Source organism: Eubalaena glacialis, chromosome 17, assembly GCF_028564815.1.
Source record: "Eubalaena glacialis isolate mEubGla1 chromosome 17, mEubGla1.1.hap2.+ XY, whole genome shotgun sequence".
NCBI lineage: Eukaryota > Metazoa > Chordata > Mammalia > Artiodactyla > Balaenidae > Eubalaena > Eubalaena glacialis.
In genome coordinates, this window is record NC_083732.1 from 86,355,281 (window position 1) to 86,376,172 (window position 20,892).

Consider the following 20,892-nt stretch of genomic DNA (forward strand, 5'->3'; position numbering starts at 1 on the left):
TCTCCTTTGCCTCTCCTTTGTACACTTATTCTTCATTTGCTGTTTTGCTTCTTACATAACCTGCTCCACCTCTCCACACTCGCTCCAACAGCGAGTGTGAGAAGCAAAGCAGCACCGGGGCCCCCACTCCCCGGCCCGGCCACCCCAGGCAGTGCCCTTCGACAGGGAAAGGCTGCCAACCCCTGCCCTCCAAACGGAGCCCACGCCCTGCCCAGCCTGGCGGAGCGGGCCTTCCCCGGGGCCCCTCTGCCCCTGCCCATCCAAGGCCAGGTACTTGTGCTCCCGGGCGGCCTTACTTGAGGTGGACCTCCGTGCACTGGCGCTGGGGGGCGAAGCACGCAATGGCCCACACCTTGATCTCAATGCCCGTGTGGAACTGCTTGTTCCTCATGTCCCAAACGCCCTGGACAGGGGTGGCAATCGCTTTATTCTGCAAACGGCGAGAAGTTCAGAGTGAGAAGAAAATGGAAAACATATTCCTCTGACCTTGGATTTTGTCACTGTCCCTACTGCTGTTGGTCCCCTGACCAGATGGCAGCTCCTGAGGCTGAGAACGGAACCTTTGTGTAGACCCCCCATCTCTGAGCTGCCTGGCACCGCAGGGGTCCCACAGGTGTGTGCAGGATGGATGGATGGATGGATGGATGGATGGGTGGAGGAAGGACAGAGGATGGATGGAGGGAGGAGGAGGTGGGTGGAGGAGGGAGGGGTGAACAGTGGGCAGAGGGTGGTTGGAGGACGGACAGACGGATGGATGGAGGGGTGAGAGGTGGAGGGAGGATGGAGGGGTGAAGTAGATTGTGGGGAGCAGGGGGAGGCCCGGGAGGCTGAGCAGGGAGGGCCCAGAGCTCCACTCAATCTCACGGGTAGCCTGGAGGAAAAGAAGTGCCTCATGACGCTACAGGAAGGCTTCTTGTCTTATAAACACGCTTCCGTTAATTTTAGCTCATCCATTATCAGTGGGACAGTCAGGGAAGGGAAGGGAAGGGGAGCAAGGTGTTTCTTCCCAGCCCTGTGCCTGGGAGCAGAGAGGCCAGCTAGGACCGAGCCCATTGCCGCCCCGCTCCACACGCCACTGCCTGCAGTTGTTCAAGCTATTCCCATTTGGGAAGAAAAAAACAGCAGATAATGCATCCACTTAATTTTGTCATCTCTCAACCAGAAAGGACCAGGTCTCAACACTGTCACCGAAGGAATCTCTGAACTGCCTTCAAGTGATTCTGGAGCACAGGGGATGGTCAGGGAGGGACACTGTGACTGGAGCTGTGTTGGCTGGACCCTTGTGTGCCCTACAGAGGAAGCTCTTGAGTCCCACAGACTGGGCCTGAGTCAGAGAGAAGTCTTTGTCACTGGCCTCCGTTTTTAGTTAGGGCCATGTGGAGGGGGCAGAGCTGTAATCCCAGGCCTGTGGGCAGCAGGCCCTGAAGGACAGGGCTGTGCCTGAGTTGCTGTCATTTACTCTGCAAAAGTGTTTTTTAATGAAAAACACGTTTTTCCTACTAAAATAAGCATACTGTAAAAATCAAACATTACAGAAATGAATGTTTTTGTTTCCTATATTTTCTAAACTACTACCCAGCTCCTGCCGGCCTCCTTCTATAAGACAGAGCCACCGCCAAGTGTGGTGTTCCGGACTCAGTAAGTAAACACACACACACACACGGAGTTTACACTGCAATGCACTCGTACTGTCTGAGTGTTTCTCAGCCTCAGTCCCACCGTGGACACGTGGCTGGCTGACTGCTCTGTGGCAGTCCTGTGCCCTGGAGGGTGCCAGCAGCCGCTGCCCATCAGATTCCAGCCTCCAGACATTGCTGGATATCCCCGGGGGACATTTAATGTTTTGTCTAACAGGACAATGGGTAGGGCAGGTGATGAGAAGTGTTTGCTCCCATTACAATGTTTAAGACATCTGGAAAAATTCATTCATTTAGAAGCATTAAAAAGTTTGGATCCTTACAATTCTAACATTCTTGCAAGGTTAGATTACAAGAGCTGCTTTGTTTTCCAGATGACTCCTGTCTTTACTAAAAGGTGGAAAGACGCTGGATATGCCATGTTGGTTTCACTAGGTAAGTCTCACTACTTCGGGCATCTCCTCACTGACTTGTGAAGGCGAATCCCCCTCCCCCTCCTAGGGCCACAGGGAGGGTTAAGAAGGTGCTGTGTCTGCAGTGTCTGAGCTCCCAGGTGCACGAGTGGGCTGAGAAGGAGCCAGGAGGCCTTGCTCAGAAGACATCCTGCAGAGAACGGGGAGCAGCCCCCGTGCCCACTGGCTAGGGTGGGGCTCCCCCCACAAAGGAATACCATGCAACAGTCAAAAACAACAAGCCAGAGGTCACACACATTCCAAGATCTCCATGGGATCGAAGAGAAAATATTAAGTAAAAAAAGGCAAGGCACAAACGTGTATTTAATATGCAGCTATTTACACAAGAAGGGGTGAAAAAAATATGTGAATCATCCCTGGAGCGATTTTACAAGGAGAATTGCCTCCTGGGAAAGTAACCAGGATCTGAGGAGAAAGAGATTTTTTTCCCTTTAATTCTTTGTATCTTTTGAACTTTGAAACACTTAAAAAAATAGAACTTATATTTTAAAATAAGAAAGGAAAAAATCCTGCAAACAAAACTGAAGGGACTTCCCTGGTGGTGCCGTGGTTAAGAATCCACCTGCCAATGCAGGGGACACGGGCTCAAGCCCTGGTCCGGGAAGATCGCACATGCCGTGGAGCAGCTAAGCCCGTGCGCCACGACTACTGAGCCTGCGTTCTAGAGCCCGCGAGCCACAACTACTGAAGCCCGCGTGCTCTAGGGCCTGCATGCCACAACTACTGAGCCCGCATGCTGCAACTACTGAAGCCCACGTGCCTAGAGCCCGTGCTCTGCAACAAGAGAAGCCACCGCAATGAGAAGCCCACGCACCGCAGTGGAAGAGTAGCCTCCACTCGTCGCAACTAGAGAAAGCCCGTGCGCAGCAACAAAGAGCCAACGCAGCCAAAAAAACAAAACAAAACAAAAAAACAAAACTAAAGCTTGCCACAGGCACTGAGGACTGGAGTCCCACTCCATCAGGTAAAAAGGTGTCAAGTCATGCAGAACGCAGGCTCCCACAGGTGCTCACTGACCCACAAAAGCCATGACCTTTGTTTTCTTTCTCTCTCTCTCTCACTCTTTTTTTTGGCTGTGCCCCGCGGCTTGTAGGACCTTAGTTCCCTGACCAGGGATTGAACCCAGGCCCTGGCAGCAAAAGCGCCGAGTCCTAACCACTGGACGGCCAGGGGATTCCCAAAGCTGTGACCTTGGAAGCTGAGCCCCACCACCTGTGCTGTGGCTAAGGGGGCGGTGCCAGGAGGAAAGGAGAGAAGAACTTCTCGTGAGCTCTAAGGGGCTCAAGGGTCAGGACCGTACTGACCAGAACCAGAGGTCAAATGGGCAAAAACAAACAAACAGAACTGTGCCCGTGACTAAACTGATGTACTTGCTCCCACATACCTCCAAAACAAAAGTTAGAAAGCAGAAAAGCGGCATGAACTTCTGGAGAATAACTCGTCACTGGCAGAGTATCTATCATACAAAGAATGATGCTTTTAAAATTTTGATGAGATAATAAAGTTTACCTTTTGAAAAGAAAAGGGGTGATTCAGAAAACTTTAAAAGGGTTAAGGAAACCAGTCCTTCATGAAGGCCCAGAGCTGTTACAGGTTCACACTGGGGCAGGAAGAATTCTTTACCTTGACCATGGTCTACACCTCTGAGGGTGTGTGTGTGGGGGTCAGGTGCTGCGCCCCAGCATTGACGTTCAGACACATACTCCCAACACCCACAAAACGCCCCACCCAGCCGTCTACCTACCCGGCCCCCATAGAGGATGGAGGGCGGCTGGAGGACCCGCCCGGTCACATCGGTCATCTCGTCTTTGACCATGATTCCAAACTCACGAACATACGGATCTGTGTTAAAACTGGCACTTCTCATCTTGAAAAGGGAAGAAAGAAAAGGCACGGAGTCAGGGGTGGACTCTGCTTCCTTCCAGAAGCCGAGTCTGTCCAAAGCATCATGGGGCCTTGCCCTGGGCACCCTGAGCTGGCGTCCCCAGGGTGTTCCCACCCGAGGACTGGCCTGAGGATGTGACGCTCACCAATTTGCTAATCTCTTCCTGCCGATCGGGGGCTGACCTGGCAGTCGCTCTGATCATGGTTGAGGTCTGATTGTCGGTCAGCTTTTTTATACATCTCTGTCCCGCCACTATGTTACAGACCTACGAAAAAACGCAAGAACCAGGTGTCAGCACCGGGCTGGGGAGCGGGCACGGGTCTGAGGCCAAGCGCGGGAGCTGGCGCCCAGCTCTGCCCGTGACACATCTATTCGTCACGAGTGAACCGTGAAGCGCCACGCAGACGCCAGTGTGGAGGCTGTTCCTGAGATCCACCAGGAACCGCACGCGGGAGGAGGCCCTCTGGTCCGAGGCAGAAACCACCCGAGGAAACCCAGCACAACAGAAACGTGAGCCGGGAGCCGCGCCGCTAAAAGCAGCACAGCCTCTGAGACCACCCAGCAGCGGGGCGGGGTTGGCCTGTGTCCTCACCATGGGTTGTGCGGACCCCCCGTCCTCAGACACGGGGTACGTGTAATACAGAGCTGCCGGTGATGGGAAGGAAGTCTGCCTTCTGCACACAGCACAGGAAAAGCCAAACCAAGGGCCAGGTGTTTCAGTAACTGGACAAATACCGAGAATTTAAAACACTAACAGAAAAGACTTAAAAACTTGTGTCCTTGTTTCAGCATTTGATCTTTTCCCAGGCAAGGATTTTTCAAACCAGAAGTGAATTTTAGACTTCCTGAGCACATTTTCCTGGGTGCCAGGGGCCTGCTGGGCACACACATATGGTCTCGACCTTCACACGAATCCTGTAAGTTACCAAACCCATCTTATTAATGCAGAAACTGAGGCTGGACCACATCTGTTAACCTGTCCCAGGTCCCACAGTGGCAGGAATAACAAGGTTTGGGCCCGGGGTGCCAGCGGGGCCCCTGCCCCGGAAGTTCTCCTCCCAGCCCACAGAGATGGAGGGAGGGGGACTTGCCTCTAGGGGAAGGTAGGTGTGTTTCTGCTCCTGTCCGACTTGTAAACACGGGAGGTGAGGGTAGCGCAGGACCAGCTTGTGCCTGTCCTTAAAGTACTGGGCCACCGTGCACTCGACCGTCTGCCCGCTCTCCTGCTGCAGCGGGAACCTGGGCAAGAAAGAGGCGGCTCAGGCCTGGAGCGTCCCAGGCCCCCAGGGGACGGGTGACCGAGACCCACGTGCCCGCTCACACAGGGATGCTTTTGCGGGTCTGCTTTCTTAGGGTTGAAGAAGGTGGAGGGTGATTCAAAGCATCTCCCTGGGGTTCAAAACCAAATCATGCCCTCTGGCTTATCTGAACATTCCCAAGTCCCTAAACTTTCGTTTTATCTCTGGAGTCGGGAAGTAAAAAACACCCGCACGCCTACAATATGCAATAATCACAAATGACACATACATCTAGAGTACATGGAAAGGACTCAGGACAAATGAAGACAAACCCAGAAAGAAAAGCCTGTGCACTTTCCAGCCGACCTCGCACTGACTCTGAAAGTCGTTTACCGCCTGAGTGCTCCAAGTGTCCGCCCCAGAAAACCTGAAACCTTCCAGAACAGGACAGTGAAAGGGACAAGCCGGGTCTGCTCAGGCCTCCGCAGCCACATGTGGTGGGCTGAGGCAGGAGAGGCCCACGTGCAGGGGCGGGAGAGCACAGTGGCATCCTGCACTCACGGGGGGCAGCCCCCATGCAGGATGGGGCCGAGGGCGCTGGGCACAGGGGTAGGGGACCTCTGCCGACTCCTTTGCTCTGCCCGGTGGGAGGAGGTCATGGGGACAAGGACACAGGCTCACCTTGCCCCTCCTGCTGCACAGGACCCTGGGCGTCTTGGTATAACCAGTACCCAGAGACACACCAGGCACTTCCCATGGAGCGACCGCGAAATAAACTAACGAGTCCTCACTGGACCCAGGAGGCCTCAAGGTGGGGTGGGGGGGCCACACAACCTAAGACAGCACTGCATCCGTGCGGCCAGGACACTTACTACACGGACCTGGACCCCAAACTGTCTGTGAAGTGACGGGAGCTCAAGACAGAGGCCGCAGCGTTGGCCTGGGCCGGGCCACGCTTGTGGATCCAGGCAGCACTAACTGATCCCCACTCCCTCCCTGGACGCCACTCAGCACGGAGAACTGGAAAATGAACCAAAAAGACCTTCCCTCGCCTGTCATATTCAAGAAGGAAAACTGACGGTGAGCCCCGCCCCCTCCCGCCCATACAAGGGGAATTTCATTATTTTATTTCATGAGGTGAAGTGTGCTTTCGGAATTTTACAGCTAGCATGAAAATCCTTTGCAGAAGTGATTGCTGCAGAGTTTGGACATCTGAGTGACAGTGAAGGTCAGAGCTGATAAGCGTTTGACAGGAAGGCCGTTTACGTTTGGTGGCTGGCGGGCCGCCGGGTCACGTTGCAGACGCGGTACTTCCTCTTCATCTGCCCACAGTGCGTTATCTCCACCTTTAGACCTGAGAACACACAGCAGCTGGGCTTCAGCATCAAGACTCGCCTGGGCCTGCAGCGCACGCCCCACTGTCAGCCCATCAGCTTTCAGGGGAACCTCACCCACAGACCCACGGCGAGGGCCTTCCGGGTGACCCTCGGGCTGGGCCATCTCACCCCCAGGGACGCCCCCTGCCCCAGGGATGCCCGGGTCAGAGGCAGGGTGTGTTCTCAAAGACGAGGGGCGACGTGGGCTCGGCTGAGAGCGGGCCGTCAGCCGCCTCGGCCTTCCGTGCTTCCTTTGGGGTTATTTTTAGCAACGAGCACTGCTGCCGGCCTTTGAACACCCCCCAGGAAGGACAGGTGCAGAGGGGCCAAGCCTACAGGGCCTGCCAGCTCTCCGACAACGGGCAGAAGGACACAGCCAGGTCACTGAACCCTGGGCTGCGTTTTCTTGAGTGGAAACCAGGCTCGGTTAAATGACAAGGAATCAACGTTCCGGAACGTCCTGAGAAATTGATTACACTCGTGCTGCAGCTGCCTGGCCCTCATAGCCGCGCCCGGACACTGCCGGGCCACCCCACGCAGAAAGTCATCATTTAGAAATCGGCCCCGTTCTGGGAAGCGGGTGTCCTTGTCCTGCGCTGATGTGTCTCTGAGGGCTGGCTCCTCCCGCTGCCCCCTGCCCCTTCCCCTCGGAAACACGAAGGAACAAGAACTTGGGAAACTCGGGGCCATCCAGGTCGCGTCCCTCATCCACTGCGCCGGGCAGCTAGTTACCTTTGATTTCTTTGGTAAACTTGACCCTTTGGGAATCTGTCAGAGGTTTTTGTTGTTCTTCAATACTTTTAAAATCCAAAACTTCACACACAAACTCGATTACTGGCTGTGCCTTATAAAACGCTGTTGCCGAGACTATAGGCGGGAAAAGAAGAGACAAAAGCCGAGACGTGACCGGGCCTGCCTGGCGAGGCCACTCCCGCGGCCGCCCCGGCTCCCCCGGCTCGCGGACTCCGAGGGGCAGCGGGAGGGGTTGGCAGAGGCTAAAGTCACCCTCTGAGGAAAACGCTGCGGTTTAAAAACAAAACCCATCAGCCGGTGATAACTGCAAGCCTGGGTTTTCTGGCACTTTCTGACCACCTTCTGGTCTCGGGCTCCCTGAAGCTTACCGTTCCCACGCGGGGTCCAACACAAAGGGGCAGCCGGGAACCCCCCTCGGCCCCTGAGCCGCAGGCTGTGTCTGTGGAGGGGGCCCCGCGGAGGCTCTGACGGTCAAGCGTGAGCGCCACTGCCCTCCGTGCACGAGCGGTGCGGCGGGCCGGGCGCGTGTGGAGGGGCCTCGCAGCCCCTCACCCCCCGATGGCGGCCGGGGCTCCGCTTACCGTCGATATTCAGCATCATCTTCCACAGAGAAGGCCGGACGGACTGATGGAAGCCAAACCACACCTCTCGGCCCCCGCCCAGCGGGTTGGAGCAGCCCTCGGACGCCGTGAAGAAGGAGCGGCCCACGGGGGTGTACCTGGAACGGGAGCCTTGTCTAGGGAGGCCGGCGGGCACACACCCCGCAGACGCTCAAGCTTCCTGCCTGTGTCCACGGCCAACACGCAGGGGGCACGCAGGAGAACTTCCTCCCGTGAGCCGAGGACAAAGGGGTCTGGTCGCACCTCGTGCTCCCCACGCGATCCTCCCACCGCGATGCCTCGCCCGCAGCCCTCGGGTCTGCACACAGCACTTCACCTCCTTCTAGGATGGGGCGGGCAGGGGTGCAGGTGCGGGCGACCACAGTCAGCCAGCCGGGCCGGTCCCGTCCGGGCCTCGGGGCGTCTGGCACGGAGGGCCAAGGACCTCGCGGAGACCAAGCACCCAGGCCCCGTTCCCTTTCCACCCGGCTCCTCTATAGGGGGGAGAGGGGGGTGCAGAGCTCGGACCCCGTCTCGGGGGGCAGCGAGGTCCACGTGAGGGAGCACCTACGCCCTCCCGGGGGGGTGACTGATGGACCTCAGAGACGGAGGCCACCACGCTCTCCAGGGCAGCGGCCGCGGCATCACCGAGGCTCCCCGAGGGAAGACCCTGTTGCCTACAGGCCAAGCCACCAACCAGGACACGCACACTCTTTGCTTCCCCCAGCCTCTTTCTCTATTTCCCCCAAACGAAAGACTTTCCTCCTGATTATAAAAGTAACATGGTGATTAATGCAAAGGAATTCAGAAAAAAAAAAATCACAGTAATTCCTGCCACTCTTTTAAAGAATGGATTCGACATTTTGGCAACAATCCTTAAGAGCTGGGGTTTTTTGCACCCACCTGCCTTCCTCACATCAACAGTTCCAAGCAGTGACAGACTACATGCAGGGGCCGGGGACCCTGGCAGGAGTGACAGCCTGCCCTGTGTTTCGAGAACACCAGGGTCCCCTTTAAATCTAACACGGCCCTTCAAGGAGACTCCTCTTACACTACACCCTCCCCTCAAACCTTAGAGTTCTGGTCGGTATTGGGAGAGTTCAGTACGGAGGTTCGTTTCAGTTTTAGGTTCTCCTCCTTTCACTTAATCGTTCAAAGAGTTCCTGAGGCCCTACTGTGCACGACACCCGGGGAAGGAAGAGGCGTCCCACACTGGAAACCCGAGCAGTGGGTGTGGCTCGCACACGGCTGTCACGTGGGGAGCCGTTGTGGCCCTGCGCCTCCATCTGGTCAATCACAAGCTATCAAAGTGTCCTCCTACCCTCTGCCTCAACAAGTTCAAGTGTGGTGGTTAGTGGAAAGTAATCCCACCGAATAAAGCCGAAGTGTGTGGGTGTGCGTGCTTCCTGCAGTCCTGAAAGGCTCCTCCTCGTGGCGGAAGCCAGGCAAGCACAGAACCTGCAACATGACTCCTGAGTGCGAGGGCAACTGAGGAACAGGACCAAGCTCGCACGTTGGGTGGAGTGAACGGTGCACCCAGAGACAGGCAGGCAACCTTTGTGTGCTTGGCGGAGAACTCCAGCGATTTCTTTTTACATTACAGCTTTTCCCGAGCTGGCGTCGCCACTGCTTTCATCATAGAAACGCCTACGGCCGTCCCCGCCCTGTCCCCGAGAACCAGAACCTCCTCAGACAGAGGATTCAGGCTTCTCGGTTCCCACCTCGTGGACGGTCCTCACCTCATGGACGGCAAATGCCTCATAACCACGTCCAGGGCCTGGATCGTCTCAAAGGGGACGCTGGGCAGCCGCCCCGAAAGTGCATCGTGTAATGCCTGTAAGCTCACGCAGGACACCCACTTGATGGACACCTTGAAGATGCGGTCCTTCCCTTCTCCTGGCAACGTGACCTCCAGCTCCACCTGGGAGGGGATCCAGAGCACAGTTACTCACGCTTCCCTCTTAAGAAGCTACAGGGAGGTCAAGGGTGGTGGGTCAGCTTCCAGAACCCCCAGGCTAGGGAAGTTCAGCCAGTCCTTCATCCAAGCACGGGGGGTGGGGGGGGGGGGTGGGGGGGGTGGCGCACTCAGCCCCTCCTCCAGCAGCCAGTGACTGAAGCACAACGGGAGTCCTTCCCACCACGGAGGTCTAGTGTTTCCCGAGCCCGATCCTGCACATGGTGGCAGCCAGGAGAGGCGAGGGGCCAAGAAGGCGTCCTGAGGCTGCACAGCAGCTGATCAGCTGGGGCCTGGGTCGGCCTCTCTGAGGAGGGCACCCCAGGAAGAGGAAAGCAGGGCGCAGGCATGAGCCTAGGCTGCTCCTGGGACAGAGGAACGGGACGTGGGCAGCTCACTGGGGGTCCTGGGGAGTTACTCTTTCTCCAGTGGGACTGAGAAAACTGCAGTGGCTCTGGGGGTTCCTGTTTTCTAGGTCCCTTAAGAGTCCAGGAGCTAGTTTTGCAGTGAGTAAATCATGAACAAAAGCCTTCTCAGAACAGACATGAGGTAAAACAGAGCAAAACGCTAACAACAACCTAGATGGGTGTGCATCCTCCAATGCCTTCGACGTTTCTGTCTGATTAAACTTGTCCACAATAAAACGTGGGCAGATCACAGGCACTGAATGAAGCATGTGGGCAGTGGGGACAAGCCAGGCTCTTCCCCAGGCAAACAAGCCCTGATGCTATTCCAAGGGCTGTCTATGCCCATCTGTGCAACAGGAAAGTGCTGCGGTACCAGCATCGCCAGGTTCAAGACGGCGGAGAAAGTAGCTTCAACTACCACAAGACCAATCAGAATTTCCTGGGAAGAAATTTAAATTCTCAGAATATTTACACAATAGCACTCAATGTTTATAACAGCCCTTTCCAACAGAACTTCCTATGATAATGGAAACAGTCTTTTCCTGAGCTGACCAGGACAGAAGCCACTGGCCACTTGTGGCCACTGAGCACTTGAAATGTGGCTGGTGAGACTGCGGAACTAAAGTTTTAGCTTTATTAACTTCTAGTAGATTTGAGTGCACATAGCCGCGTGCAGCTAGTGGCGGGTGTTCAGGACAATGGTCCAAGGTGCGCCCTCTGGAGCCAACGCTTGATGAACAGCAAATCCACTCCTCTCCCCGCCTCCCAGTAGGTCCTTCGCCCCTCATCACGCCCACCCACCCTGCTCCACATGATGCCCAGACCCACCTTTACCCAGTCCCTTCACTCCACCACTGAAACATTAAATTATTATTTGGTGACTGACTAATGCATCCTGAGCGTCACACACACAGACCCCACTCAGTTGATGACTGAAGCAATTCTGATATTTGCTGATAATACTTCCCCATGTTTATGGAACATCTATTGGTAGGGCACAGACTATATACTTTATCCTTAAACACCCAAAAATCCCAGCCAGGGAGACTTGTTCACCATGCTTTATACAAAAAACATAGACCCTCAGACTGACAGTCCAGCCCGAGGCCACACAACCATGAAAGGGCAGACGTGGGACTGGGAGCCAGCGGGGCTGCTGTCAAAGGCCCTTCCACTCACCACGTGATGACCGGGCGGGGGGGGGGGGGGGGGGCGGGGGCTGAGAGGTCCTGGCACCAGCCCCGCTCATTCATTCACGCCCTCCTCCCCCCGTCTCACCCGGCAGCCTGTGCTCGGCTCCTCTGCTCACTCTCCACTCTCAGGGGCTCCCTCCCTCATGCACTTGCTACGCCCCATTCAGACATCACCGGGGCAGCAACTAGACTGCACTGAAGCCCCCTGCACACTTGTGTCCGAGGTGTGCTCCAGCACAGGCCCACACACCAAGCCTGACGGCCCCAAAATGGAAACGGCCCGAGGTCCATCGAAGGGAGAACAGAGCAGTGAAAAAGGAACACGTTCTTCACAACGGATGCATTTCAAGCATCTAATACTGAATAAAAGTGGCAAGCCACAGAGGGACACTGCAGTATGATTCATCTCGGGGCAAAACACATGTTAAGGATGCACACACAGCTGATAAAACCAGTCAAGAAAGGGTCCATTTAACCCAGGTCATCAGGATGGTGGCCATGGGGGAGGGCTTGAGTGTGGACCAGCAGAGACCTGCTCGCACGTCAGCAGAGGGGGTAAGCACTTCCACCTATTCAGAAATGGTGCACCAAGGACACGGCCAACAGGTGGGTGGAAACGGCACGCTAGTTTCCATCTCACACACCGACGTGTACAGCGGGCACTTCACGCTTACCGCACACGTCTCCACCCAGCAGCGCCTGGCGTATCTAAAGACCAACTCTGTGAACCGGAGCTAATTAGACGCTTGTCAATGTCATTCTTTAAAAATGCCTCTATAATCCAACTGAGTGGGATTCAGAGGGGCGTATTTTCCTTTAGCAAAAGGTACTTCCATTTTTATTTTATTTATTTTTTTAAAACACCCTTCCTTTACTTATTTATTTATTTCTGTAATTTATTTATTTTTGGCTGCGTTGGGTCTTCGTTGCCGTGTGCAGGCTTTCTCTAGATGCGGTGAGCAGGGGCTACTCTTCGTTGCGGTGCGCGGGCCTCTCATTGCGGTGGCTTCTCTTGTTGCGGAGCATGGGCTCTAGGCACACGGGCTCAGTAGCTGTGGCTTGCGGGCTCTAGAGCACAGGCTCTGTAGTTGTGGCTCACGGGCTTAGCTGCTCTGCGGCACGTGGGATCTTCCCGGACCAGGGCTCGAACTCGTGCCCCCTGCATTGGCAGGTGGATTCTTAACTACTGCACCACCACGGAAGTCCTCTATTTTTAAATAGATTCTAGACCAGCCTCCTCTTGGCCCCCATAAAAAGGGAACAGAATAAGCTCCAGGCTCTACAACATTCTCTGTCAGTCACGTCTCAAGAGGCCAACTGGTACAGGCATCTATTATCTTAGGGATGATGGAGATTTCAACAGAAATGTCACTCCAGGGGCAGGGTGGCACCGGGCTTCAGCTGTGACATGAGCCCAAGAGCAGTCCTCATGTCCGTCTGGGCTGCCAGCCACTGGACTCGCTCCATACACCAAGACACTTCAACCTCTGAGCATCCTGAAGCTCTTGGTCCCAACCACGCAGCATCCAAGGGCAGTGTGCGGGCTCCCAGCTCTGTAACCTCTGTGGCTCCTTTGGGTCTCGTCTGTAATACGGGACAGGAGGGCGGCCCACGCGCCACACAGATGCCTGTGCCAACCGAGGACGCCGGCAGCTCAGAAGCTGTGACACAGGAAGGCGACCACTGCCAGCTTTTGAATATGGACAGCGTTAGCAGGGACGCCACCCCAGGCCTGGAAAACGGTGAGGCAGATGTGAGAGTCAACGTCTCCAGGCAGACCACGGCCACACACTCAGTCCCTTCTGGCTGAACGTCACCAGGGCGACAGACTGGAACTGGGGCAGGAAGAGTCCCGCTTGGTGCCACCGTGCAGCTCGGAAGCAGCACCGACAAGAGCAGGGAGAGGCGTGCGCAGCCAGGGAGCAGCAGCCACGGCGCCCAGCGGGCTTTGCTTGTCCAGATGTGGCTGCCATCCGTCCCTGAGGAAGGCGTGACAGCGCTGGCAGGGCCTCGGGGTTGCCAGGCTCCATGCGCACAGGGCGCTCGGAGCGCAGGTCTTCTGTGACCGGCACAGCAACAGATCCCGTCAACGAGCAGCCTGTCCCCAGATGACCCGGGACAAAGCGTTGGGAGACGGCCGGGAGTTCAGTGACCGCGGCAGGAGAACGACAGGTCCAGGGAGGGGCTGCGCTGCTGAGGAAGCCGCGCTTGCCGAGCACCTCCACCCGCCGACGGGCCAAAGCACGCTGACAAATGCCGCAGGCCCGGGCCTCCCTGGTGGCGCAGCGGCTAGGAACCCGCCTGCCAATGCGGGGGACACGGGTTTGAGCCCTGGTCCAGGAAGATCCCACGTGCCGCGGAGCAGCTAAGCCCGTGCACCACAACTACTGAGCCTGCGCTCTAGAGCCCGCGAGCCACAACTACTGAGCCCGCAGGTCACAACTACTGAAGCTCGCACGCCTAGAGTCCGTGCTCCCCAACGAGAGAAGCCACCGCAATGAGAAGCCCGCACACCCCAACAAAGAGCAGCCCCCGCTCGCCGCAACTAGAGAAAGGCCGCGCGCAACAACGAAGACCCAACACAGCCATAAATAAATAAATAAATAAAATTTATTTAAAAAAAAAAATGCCGCAGGTTCACCGGAGGGACCCTCAGTCCGAAGGCAGCAGGACTGCCTGAGGAGCAAACGAGGCCGAGCAGACCCTCCACCTGTGGGCTCGCCAAGGAGGGGGCCCCAAGGACAGCTCCCTGGCCCCCACCACCTCTGCCCTACCCTCCTGCCCCTCCTCAGACCTCCGACCCTCCAAGCGCAGAGGCCTCACCACCCTGCTCAGACTCTGCAGCCCGTCACCCCAGGTCAGCAGTCGCCAGCGGGGCACAGGCAGCCCGGCTCGCGGTCCGGGGCACGGCGCGGGGGGAGAAGGAGCGCCGGGGACTCTGAAGGCTGGAATGCCTTGCACGCACGGTCCGCTACCCATCCGAGTGCGCGCCTGGCCTCACGGGACGCTTCCTACTCAGGAGACGCTCACACCTTCCCTGAATAAACGCAGAGAGGCTGCAGGTCCAGGAAGCTGCAGACCCGATGGGGGAGGGCTGGACCCAGCACCAAGGACAACAAATGACACACATTCCCATTTGCAACTCACGTCCCATTCCTGCTGAGGAGGATCCAGAAGTTAAACCCCAGCCTGTGAGCAGCCCTCACAGCCTCCTCAGTCTCCTGCGCGGGGAGGCGGGGGGCTGGCCTGGCGCACCGGGTCTTCCAGCCATGGCAGGGCTGGGCTCAAGGGGTGTGTGTGTGTGTGTGTGTGTGTGTGTGTGTGTGCGCGTGCGTGCGCGCAGGGCTGGGCTCAAGGGGTGTGTGTGTGTGTGTGTGTGTGCAGGGCTGGGCTCAAGGGGGTGTGTGTGTGTGTGTGTGCGTGTGTGTGTGTGTGTGTGTGTGTGTGCAGGGCTGGGCTCAAGGGGTGTGTGTGTGTGTGTGTGTGTGTGTGTGTGAAAGCAGGAGTAGATCACAACAGCTGCCTTCCCTGAGTAAGGGCCCGGGGCCACATTCTGTGCACAGACCTGGGCCAGAGCCACCTGCGGCCCCCGGGCAGCCACTAGCAGACACAGGGTTACTGGGACATTAAAGGATTTCTTCTCTTACTACAAAAGTGCCCATGACACAAAGAAAAGTACCGTATAGAAAAGAGAGCAAACGTAAAATGAAAAAGAAAAAGGATGACACTTTGCTACAAGATGTGAACATACGGAAATAGAAAAGGTTAACATCTTACATTAGCTCTCAAACGGAAGAGATTAATTTCTGCATCTCACGAATATTTGACAGAACCTTAAAGATGAGTGGAAGGAGGGGTCTGGAATCTGGAGACCCACGCTAACCAAACGCTGTGGCCTTGGCTAGGTCCTCTCAGCTCACCTGAAAAAAGGATGAGCATGGGTGGGACTCAGTTTAAGAGACACTGATGCCCACTGAGTCTTGGCAATACGTACGAAGGGCTGCTGTGGGCATCAGGGCGTCCACACGGACATGGGTCAGGACGACAGATGCGAATGCTTGGACCAGCAACAGCAGCTGTGAGCCTCTGCTAAGTGTGCGCCGTGTCCCAGGTGTCCTACGGGCGTCACCAGGAGGGCGGCTTGGAGATGCAGACACCCCAGACCCTGAACCAGAGCCAGCGCTTCACAGAGGCCCCAGGGCTGCAGGAAGCACACTGAAGGTGGAGAAGCTTTTCTTGGGGTGTGTTCACCCATTCAGTTGTCACAAGGACCCTGGGAGGTAGTTTCTATACCATCTCCCCGTTTTATAGGGGTGGCAGGTGAGGCAGCTTACCCAAGGTCCCACCACGAGTTAAGGGCGAAGCCAGGCCTCGGATCAGACTTATTATTACCCAAGAGCCCGTGTTAACGTCCACAACGATGTGTCTCAAATTTGAACACCATACACCCTCCCCACCCCTTCGGAAGGAAGAACACTCCTTAGCCCCTCCTAGTATCTAATTATAAATATGTACAGACAAAACTGTGAATAAACTCCCTATGCTTTTCTTTCTTATAGAACTTTAAACAAAAACAAATGTGCAAATTAAACACAAAACTTTGTAACTCATACATTTCAAATGCAGAGCATGTTAATTAGCAAGGGGTGACTGCTCAGCTGACAGGCACCGGGTCCTGGGGCTCCTTCAAGTTCAAAACCCTGTCAATCCCCCGCAGCCAGGCAGGGCTGGGCGGAGCGCCACTGTTATCTCCTAGAATCACCGCCAGGCCCTGCGAGGACAGAGCCCTTATCACCACCGGCCTGCCCTCGGCCCTAACTGCTCCTCCTATCTGAGCATCACACTTCCCAGCCGCTGTGCTGCTGGGAGCTGAAACCACTGACCCCAATGGCCATTCAGAACGGCGAGAGGAGCTTAGTGGTTTTAAGATCATCATTAAAATGCAAGAGCAAAAACACGTCTGTGGAGAACTTGCAGGTCACGGGGCAGCAGTTTCAGACCCTCTAAGCTCTGAGCTGTTTTCCCTCTCGGGGACCCTGGGGGTAAGAAGCTAATTGTGTAGGTCATTCTTGAAGGGAATCAGCTTCTACAGTCTCGTTGGGATAACTGTTAAATTACTAGTTTGGGGTTTTTTTAAAGTACGGGTAAAAATGATTTCCAAGCCGTCTTTGGTCCTCCTCTCTTATAAACAATACCCATCATCCCAGAGCAGCCCATTGGCTGAAAGATATGCCAAGAAGTAACAGCTTCTGGGCAGAAATTTCACTGCTTTTTAAATAAAACCACGGTAAGGACAAAGACAACAAGGAAAGGCGACACTTTAAAACAACCACTACTCCCAGGTTGATTAATTACCATGATCATCACTTCAGATGACTCACTGGTTACGGCTGAATGATTGCTGTGTTTCACCGCCTTTGTCCCACACACACTCACCTGTGCAAACATACTTCTCCGTAGGTCTTTACAGCCCCGCCTTGTCATCCAGGCACCTGTCTGGTGCTGGTTTGGGGCATGTGCGTGCACGTGTGTGCTTTACATTTAAAAGTTTAGTGGTTTCAAGAAGTTCTCAATGTCTTTCTCTGCACTTAGACAACTAAACCCTCTGCCACTGAAAACCGCGGCACACAGAAGGCAGTTTCTGTGGATCTCACGATGAAGCACACGACCGATTAGCGGCTCTTTCCTCCTGGTGAAGTGATTCAGTGTGTGACAAGAGGACAACGGACTTGACTTCTCGCCCACTGCTCGATCCAACCCACCTCTGTGAGCTCACCTTATCCCTCCCAATCGGAAGGGGCATCGCCGTGTAGAGGTTCTTCCTTCCATCAAACACTGGCTTCCGGTCCCCAAAGATCTGTGCTTTAAAGTGCTGAACCATGTGCTCCACTATTTCCCTGAAACGAGACAGAATTCGAGCAAAACATCAATCAAATCAGCGAAATGGCACACAAGGACGACATTCTTCCAACACTGGTTTTTAAGCAATTTTATAAGCCCCGTGGCTCCTTTTAATAACGTGACTTTCAACTTCCTTCTATAAGAAATCAAAGTAGAACCTTCCGTGGGCTTACGCTCCCTCATTTAGTGACTCAAGCATGGGAGAACCCCCTCCCCGCCCAGCACTGTGCACGCTGCATCCACGGAAGACCAGCTGCCACGTGTGACCTGCACACAGAGCGCCCCCCACCCCGCCGACACCGCGGGCTGGCTCGGCCGGGGCCTCGGGCTCCTGTGGTTCGCTGTACAGCTCGCCCTGGGTACTGCTGCCCTTTCAGTCTGGGCTCCGGCACGAAGACCCTGAACGTGCAGTGGAGGTTTGCTACCGTAAGCGACGAAGATTCTGGGGCTGTCTGCTCCTCGGGCGTGAACGGGAGCGGCAGGAGCCCGGCGAGCACGGAGCAGCTGTTCCGCTGTGGGGCTCCGAGGACCGAGCAGACCTGTGGCCCTACCTCGCCCCGTTTTGCCTATCTGTCCACGGCTCAGCAGAGAAACACACCGCGACGACCAGGGCCAGCTCAGCTCTCCTGCGGGCCCCGAGGCCCAGGGAAGCGCCAGGCCCACCAACCACCCTCTCCGCACTTCTCTGCTCCAAGGGAGCCCCACCTGGAACATCTCTGTCAGCATGTCACGTCAACTCACCCGACTCTGATAAAGTACAGATAGGAAAAGCTGTGATGCCTGCCTGGTCCCCGAAGGTCCTCGTAAGGGAAACATGCAAAGGACTGATAGCAAATGGACTGTTAGAGGCTCAAAATCTCAGCCATTATCAGGAAACAGCAGCTCATGGGATGTGGTAAGGAGGGAGATGGATTCTGACAGCAGGGAAAGGGGAGGTGGGCAGAGGAGGGGGAGGCACATCTGAGCTCAGCCTTGTTGCCGTAAGGGTATTTCTCTGAGACACAGCCTTGGTCATCTTTCAGGACGCAAGAACCACAAATTCATTCCATTCTTTTCCTTGAATGAGAAAAGCGGGCCTAAGAAGGGTTTGCTTATTCAAACTGGCTTTGCCCAGCTGACTTTCAACTGTGCTAGTTGCAGGAGGTGGGTCTCTGGGGATCCAGCTAATCCTGCCCCAAACACCCACTGCCTGGGGAGTCCCTGGGACAGACGGAGCCTCTGCTTTGCTGGCTTCACCAAGAAGGCACCAGGCCTCTGATACCAACCGGGAGATCACAGCCCTAGCAGGTATAAAGCCTCAAGGACAGCTAGTGCAGCTCTGACCTCCAACCCCGCCGCCCCTGACCAGTAGCCAGGGTGCAATCTCACCTGCTGCTCCACACACTACTCTGGGCCACCTTCCTCCATGCTGTCTCCAGACCACTCCTCCCCAAGCTTCAAGGACCCCATCTTCTTGGTCAAGACTTCACAGTCAACTCAAGGTCCAGATGGCTCCACTGGGGAGTTCCGCCCACATTCAAAGAACAAATCAGCTAACTGAACTCAAATTTATCATGAACAGAATTAAGAGGGCACATGCCCCAGCTCATTTTATGAGGCTAGAAAAACTGTTATCTCAAAACACAACAAGGTGATCGTGGGACAATCTCACTTATAAACACAGATGCAGAACAAAATAAGAGAAAGCCCCACCCTCCACTGCTCCTCTCTCCCCCAAGATTGGAGTAGATCAGCCAAACCAATGTGGTCCTTCCTAAAGGGACCAGTAAAGTACATTACGATGAGAAATGGACTGCCCCACAGTTAAGCGTGTAGGTAATAAGGGATAGGGGACAACTAGTTCCAAGTGGCATACACAACTCTTTTATTTGGGAGTTGGAAACACCATAGAAACAAAACAACAAACTGATATACCATATTCATGGAAAGGAATATTCAATTCTGCAAACAAATTCATTCCTTCAATCCCAATGAAAATCCAGAGGGGTTAATTTTTAAATGATGGAATTTAATAAACTCATTCTAAAATGTATTTGGAAATAACGAAGGATAAAGGCTGGTAAGCACACTCTGGAAAAGGTACCTGGTGGACGTAAAAGCTACCATGACAGAGACAGTGTGGTGCTGGAGGAACAGACAAGCAGAACTCAGGAAAGAATCGAGGGCCCAGAAAAAGACCCACGGACATACAGACGTTCCATTTATGACAGAAGGAGGAGAAGAGAGAGGACAGAGAATACTTCTCAATACCTTGTGCTGAGGCAACTAGGCATCTAGCATTCAAAGCAATAAATGGAGCCCACGCGACACAAAACGTTTATCTACACTGACACTTACTGTTCTCAGCTGAATTCAACTGTTGGCATGATGGCTCCACTTACACACCAAACTATGGGTGGGAGTCACGTCTTACCCAAGAACATCCAGCACCTGGCAGTTTGGCACACCAGGGGCTCAGTAAATATTTGTTCAAAGAAGGAGGCTGTTCAGTCATTACCTCTGGAGTCACCCTGATGGACTACGAAGCAATCCTGCTCTGGTGACTAATGGTACACAACCCTGACCACCACATGGACCAAGAGAAAGCATCCTCATTACCCACACGATGTCCCCATGCCTCGATGGCCCACTTGATCACCTTGTATCATCTTTTGCAAAACGTAAGTAGGGATCTTACTGCTTAACTTTTATGACCTGATAGCAACTAATTCTAAAATGTGAAGGTCCCTTCTCTCTATCAGCCCAGACTGACTCCCAGAGGCTGGTCACTGCCTTCCTGTCTTTCTCTCTCTGTTTTAACTGTGGTAAAATACAGATAACATAAAATTTGTCATCAGTCATTTTTACATGTATAGTTCAGGGGCATCAAGTACATCCACATTGTTGTACAATCATTACCACCATCCATGCCCAGAACTACTTCTTATTCCCCAAGAGAAGCTCCGTTCCCATTAAACAGTAACTCTCCCCACCCCCACACCCCTTTCCAGGCCCAAGGACTTTTTTGGACCAGATTCTCCCCAGTGACTGCTGAGAGATGTCTGAGCAGAACCACCTGGGCACATGTCATTCCTCAAGTCCCCGTATTTAGTTCTTTCTTCATATCAAGTTTGACCACTGGAAAGCAAAGTTCCTGTACTACATCAGTTTGGCTCCCTGGACAAACACCTTTATTGAACCTAATTCTCAAGCTATGATCCTGACCTCACTCAAAGGGCAACAGCCCCCAGATACTATCTGTACACATTCTAGAGACTCATTACGTGCTCAGTATCTTACAGAATGATCCACATATTAAAACGTAGAGTGAAGATGACAATGGCAAACGTGTTGGCACCTACTCTCTGCCAGGCTGCACATGGAACAACTCATTCAGTCCTCACAGTAACCTAGGAGGTCAACACCACCTCCATTTTACACACAAGGACACAGAGGCACAAGCCACACACTGGAGAGTGTCAGTGGCCAGATGTGAA

The 20,892-nt window shown here is 54.6% G+C and overlaps 1 protein-coding gene across 4 annotated transcripts in view; it reads right to left on the minus strand.

The window, feature by feature from the left end:
• Positions 1-20,892, minus strand: part of AGO2 (argonaute RISC catalytic component 2) — a 96,378-nt gene that overhangs the window by 16,569 nt on the left and 58,917 nt on the right. For all 4 annotated transcript variants that reach the window (XM_061172236.1, XM_061172235.1, XM_061172237.1 and 1 more), the window contains exons 3-11: positions 17,292-17,412; positions 9,701-9,882; positions 7,944-8,080; positions 7,342-7,476; positions 6,500-6,587; positions 5,087-5,234; positions 4,141-4,260; positions 3,855-3,977; positions 297-430 (exon numbers count right to left, since the gene is read on the minus strand). In XM_061172236.1, the coding sequence (XP_061028219.1) occupies positions 297-430; positions 3,855-3,977; positions 4,141-4,260; positions 5,087-5,234; positions 6,500-6,587; positions 7,342-7,476; positions 7,944-8,080; positions 9,701-9,882; positions 17,292-17,412 (1,188 nt within the window). The remainder of the gene's footprint in view (positions 1-296; positions 431-3,854; positions 3,978-4,140; positions 4,261-5,086; positions 5,235-6,499; positions 6,588-7,341; positions 7,477-7,943; positions 8,081-9,700; positions 9,883-17,291; positions 17,413-20,892) is intronic.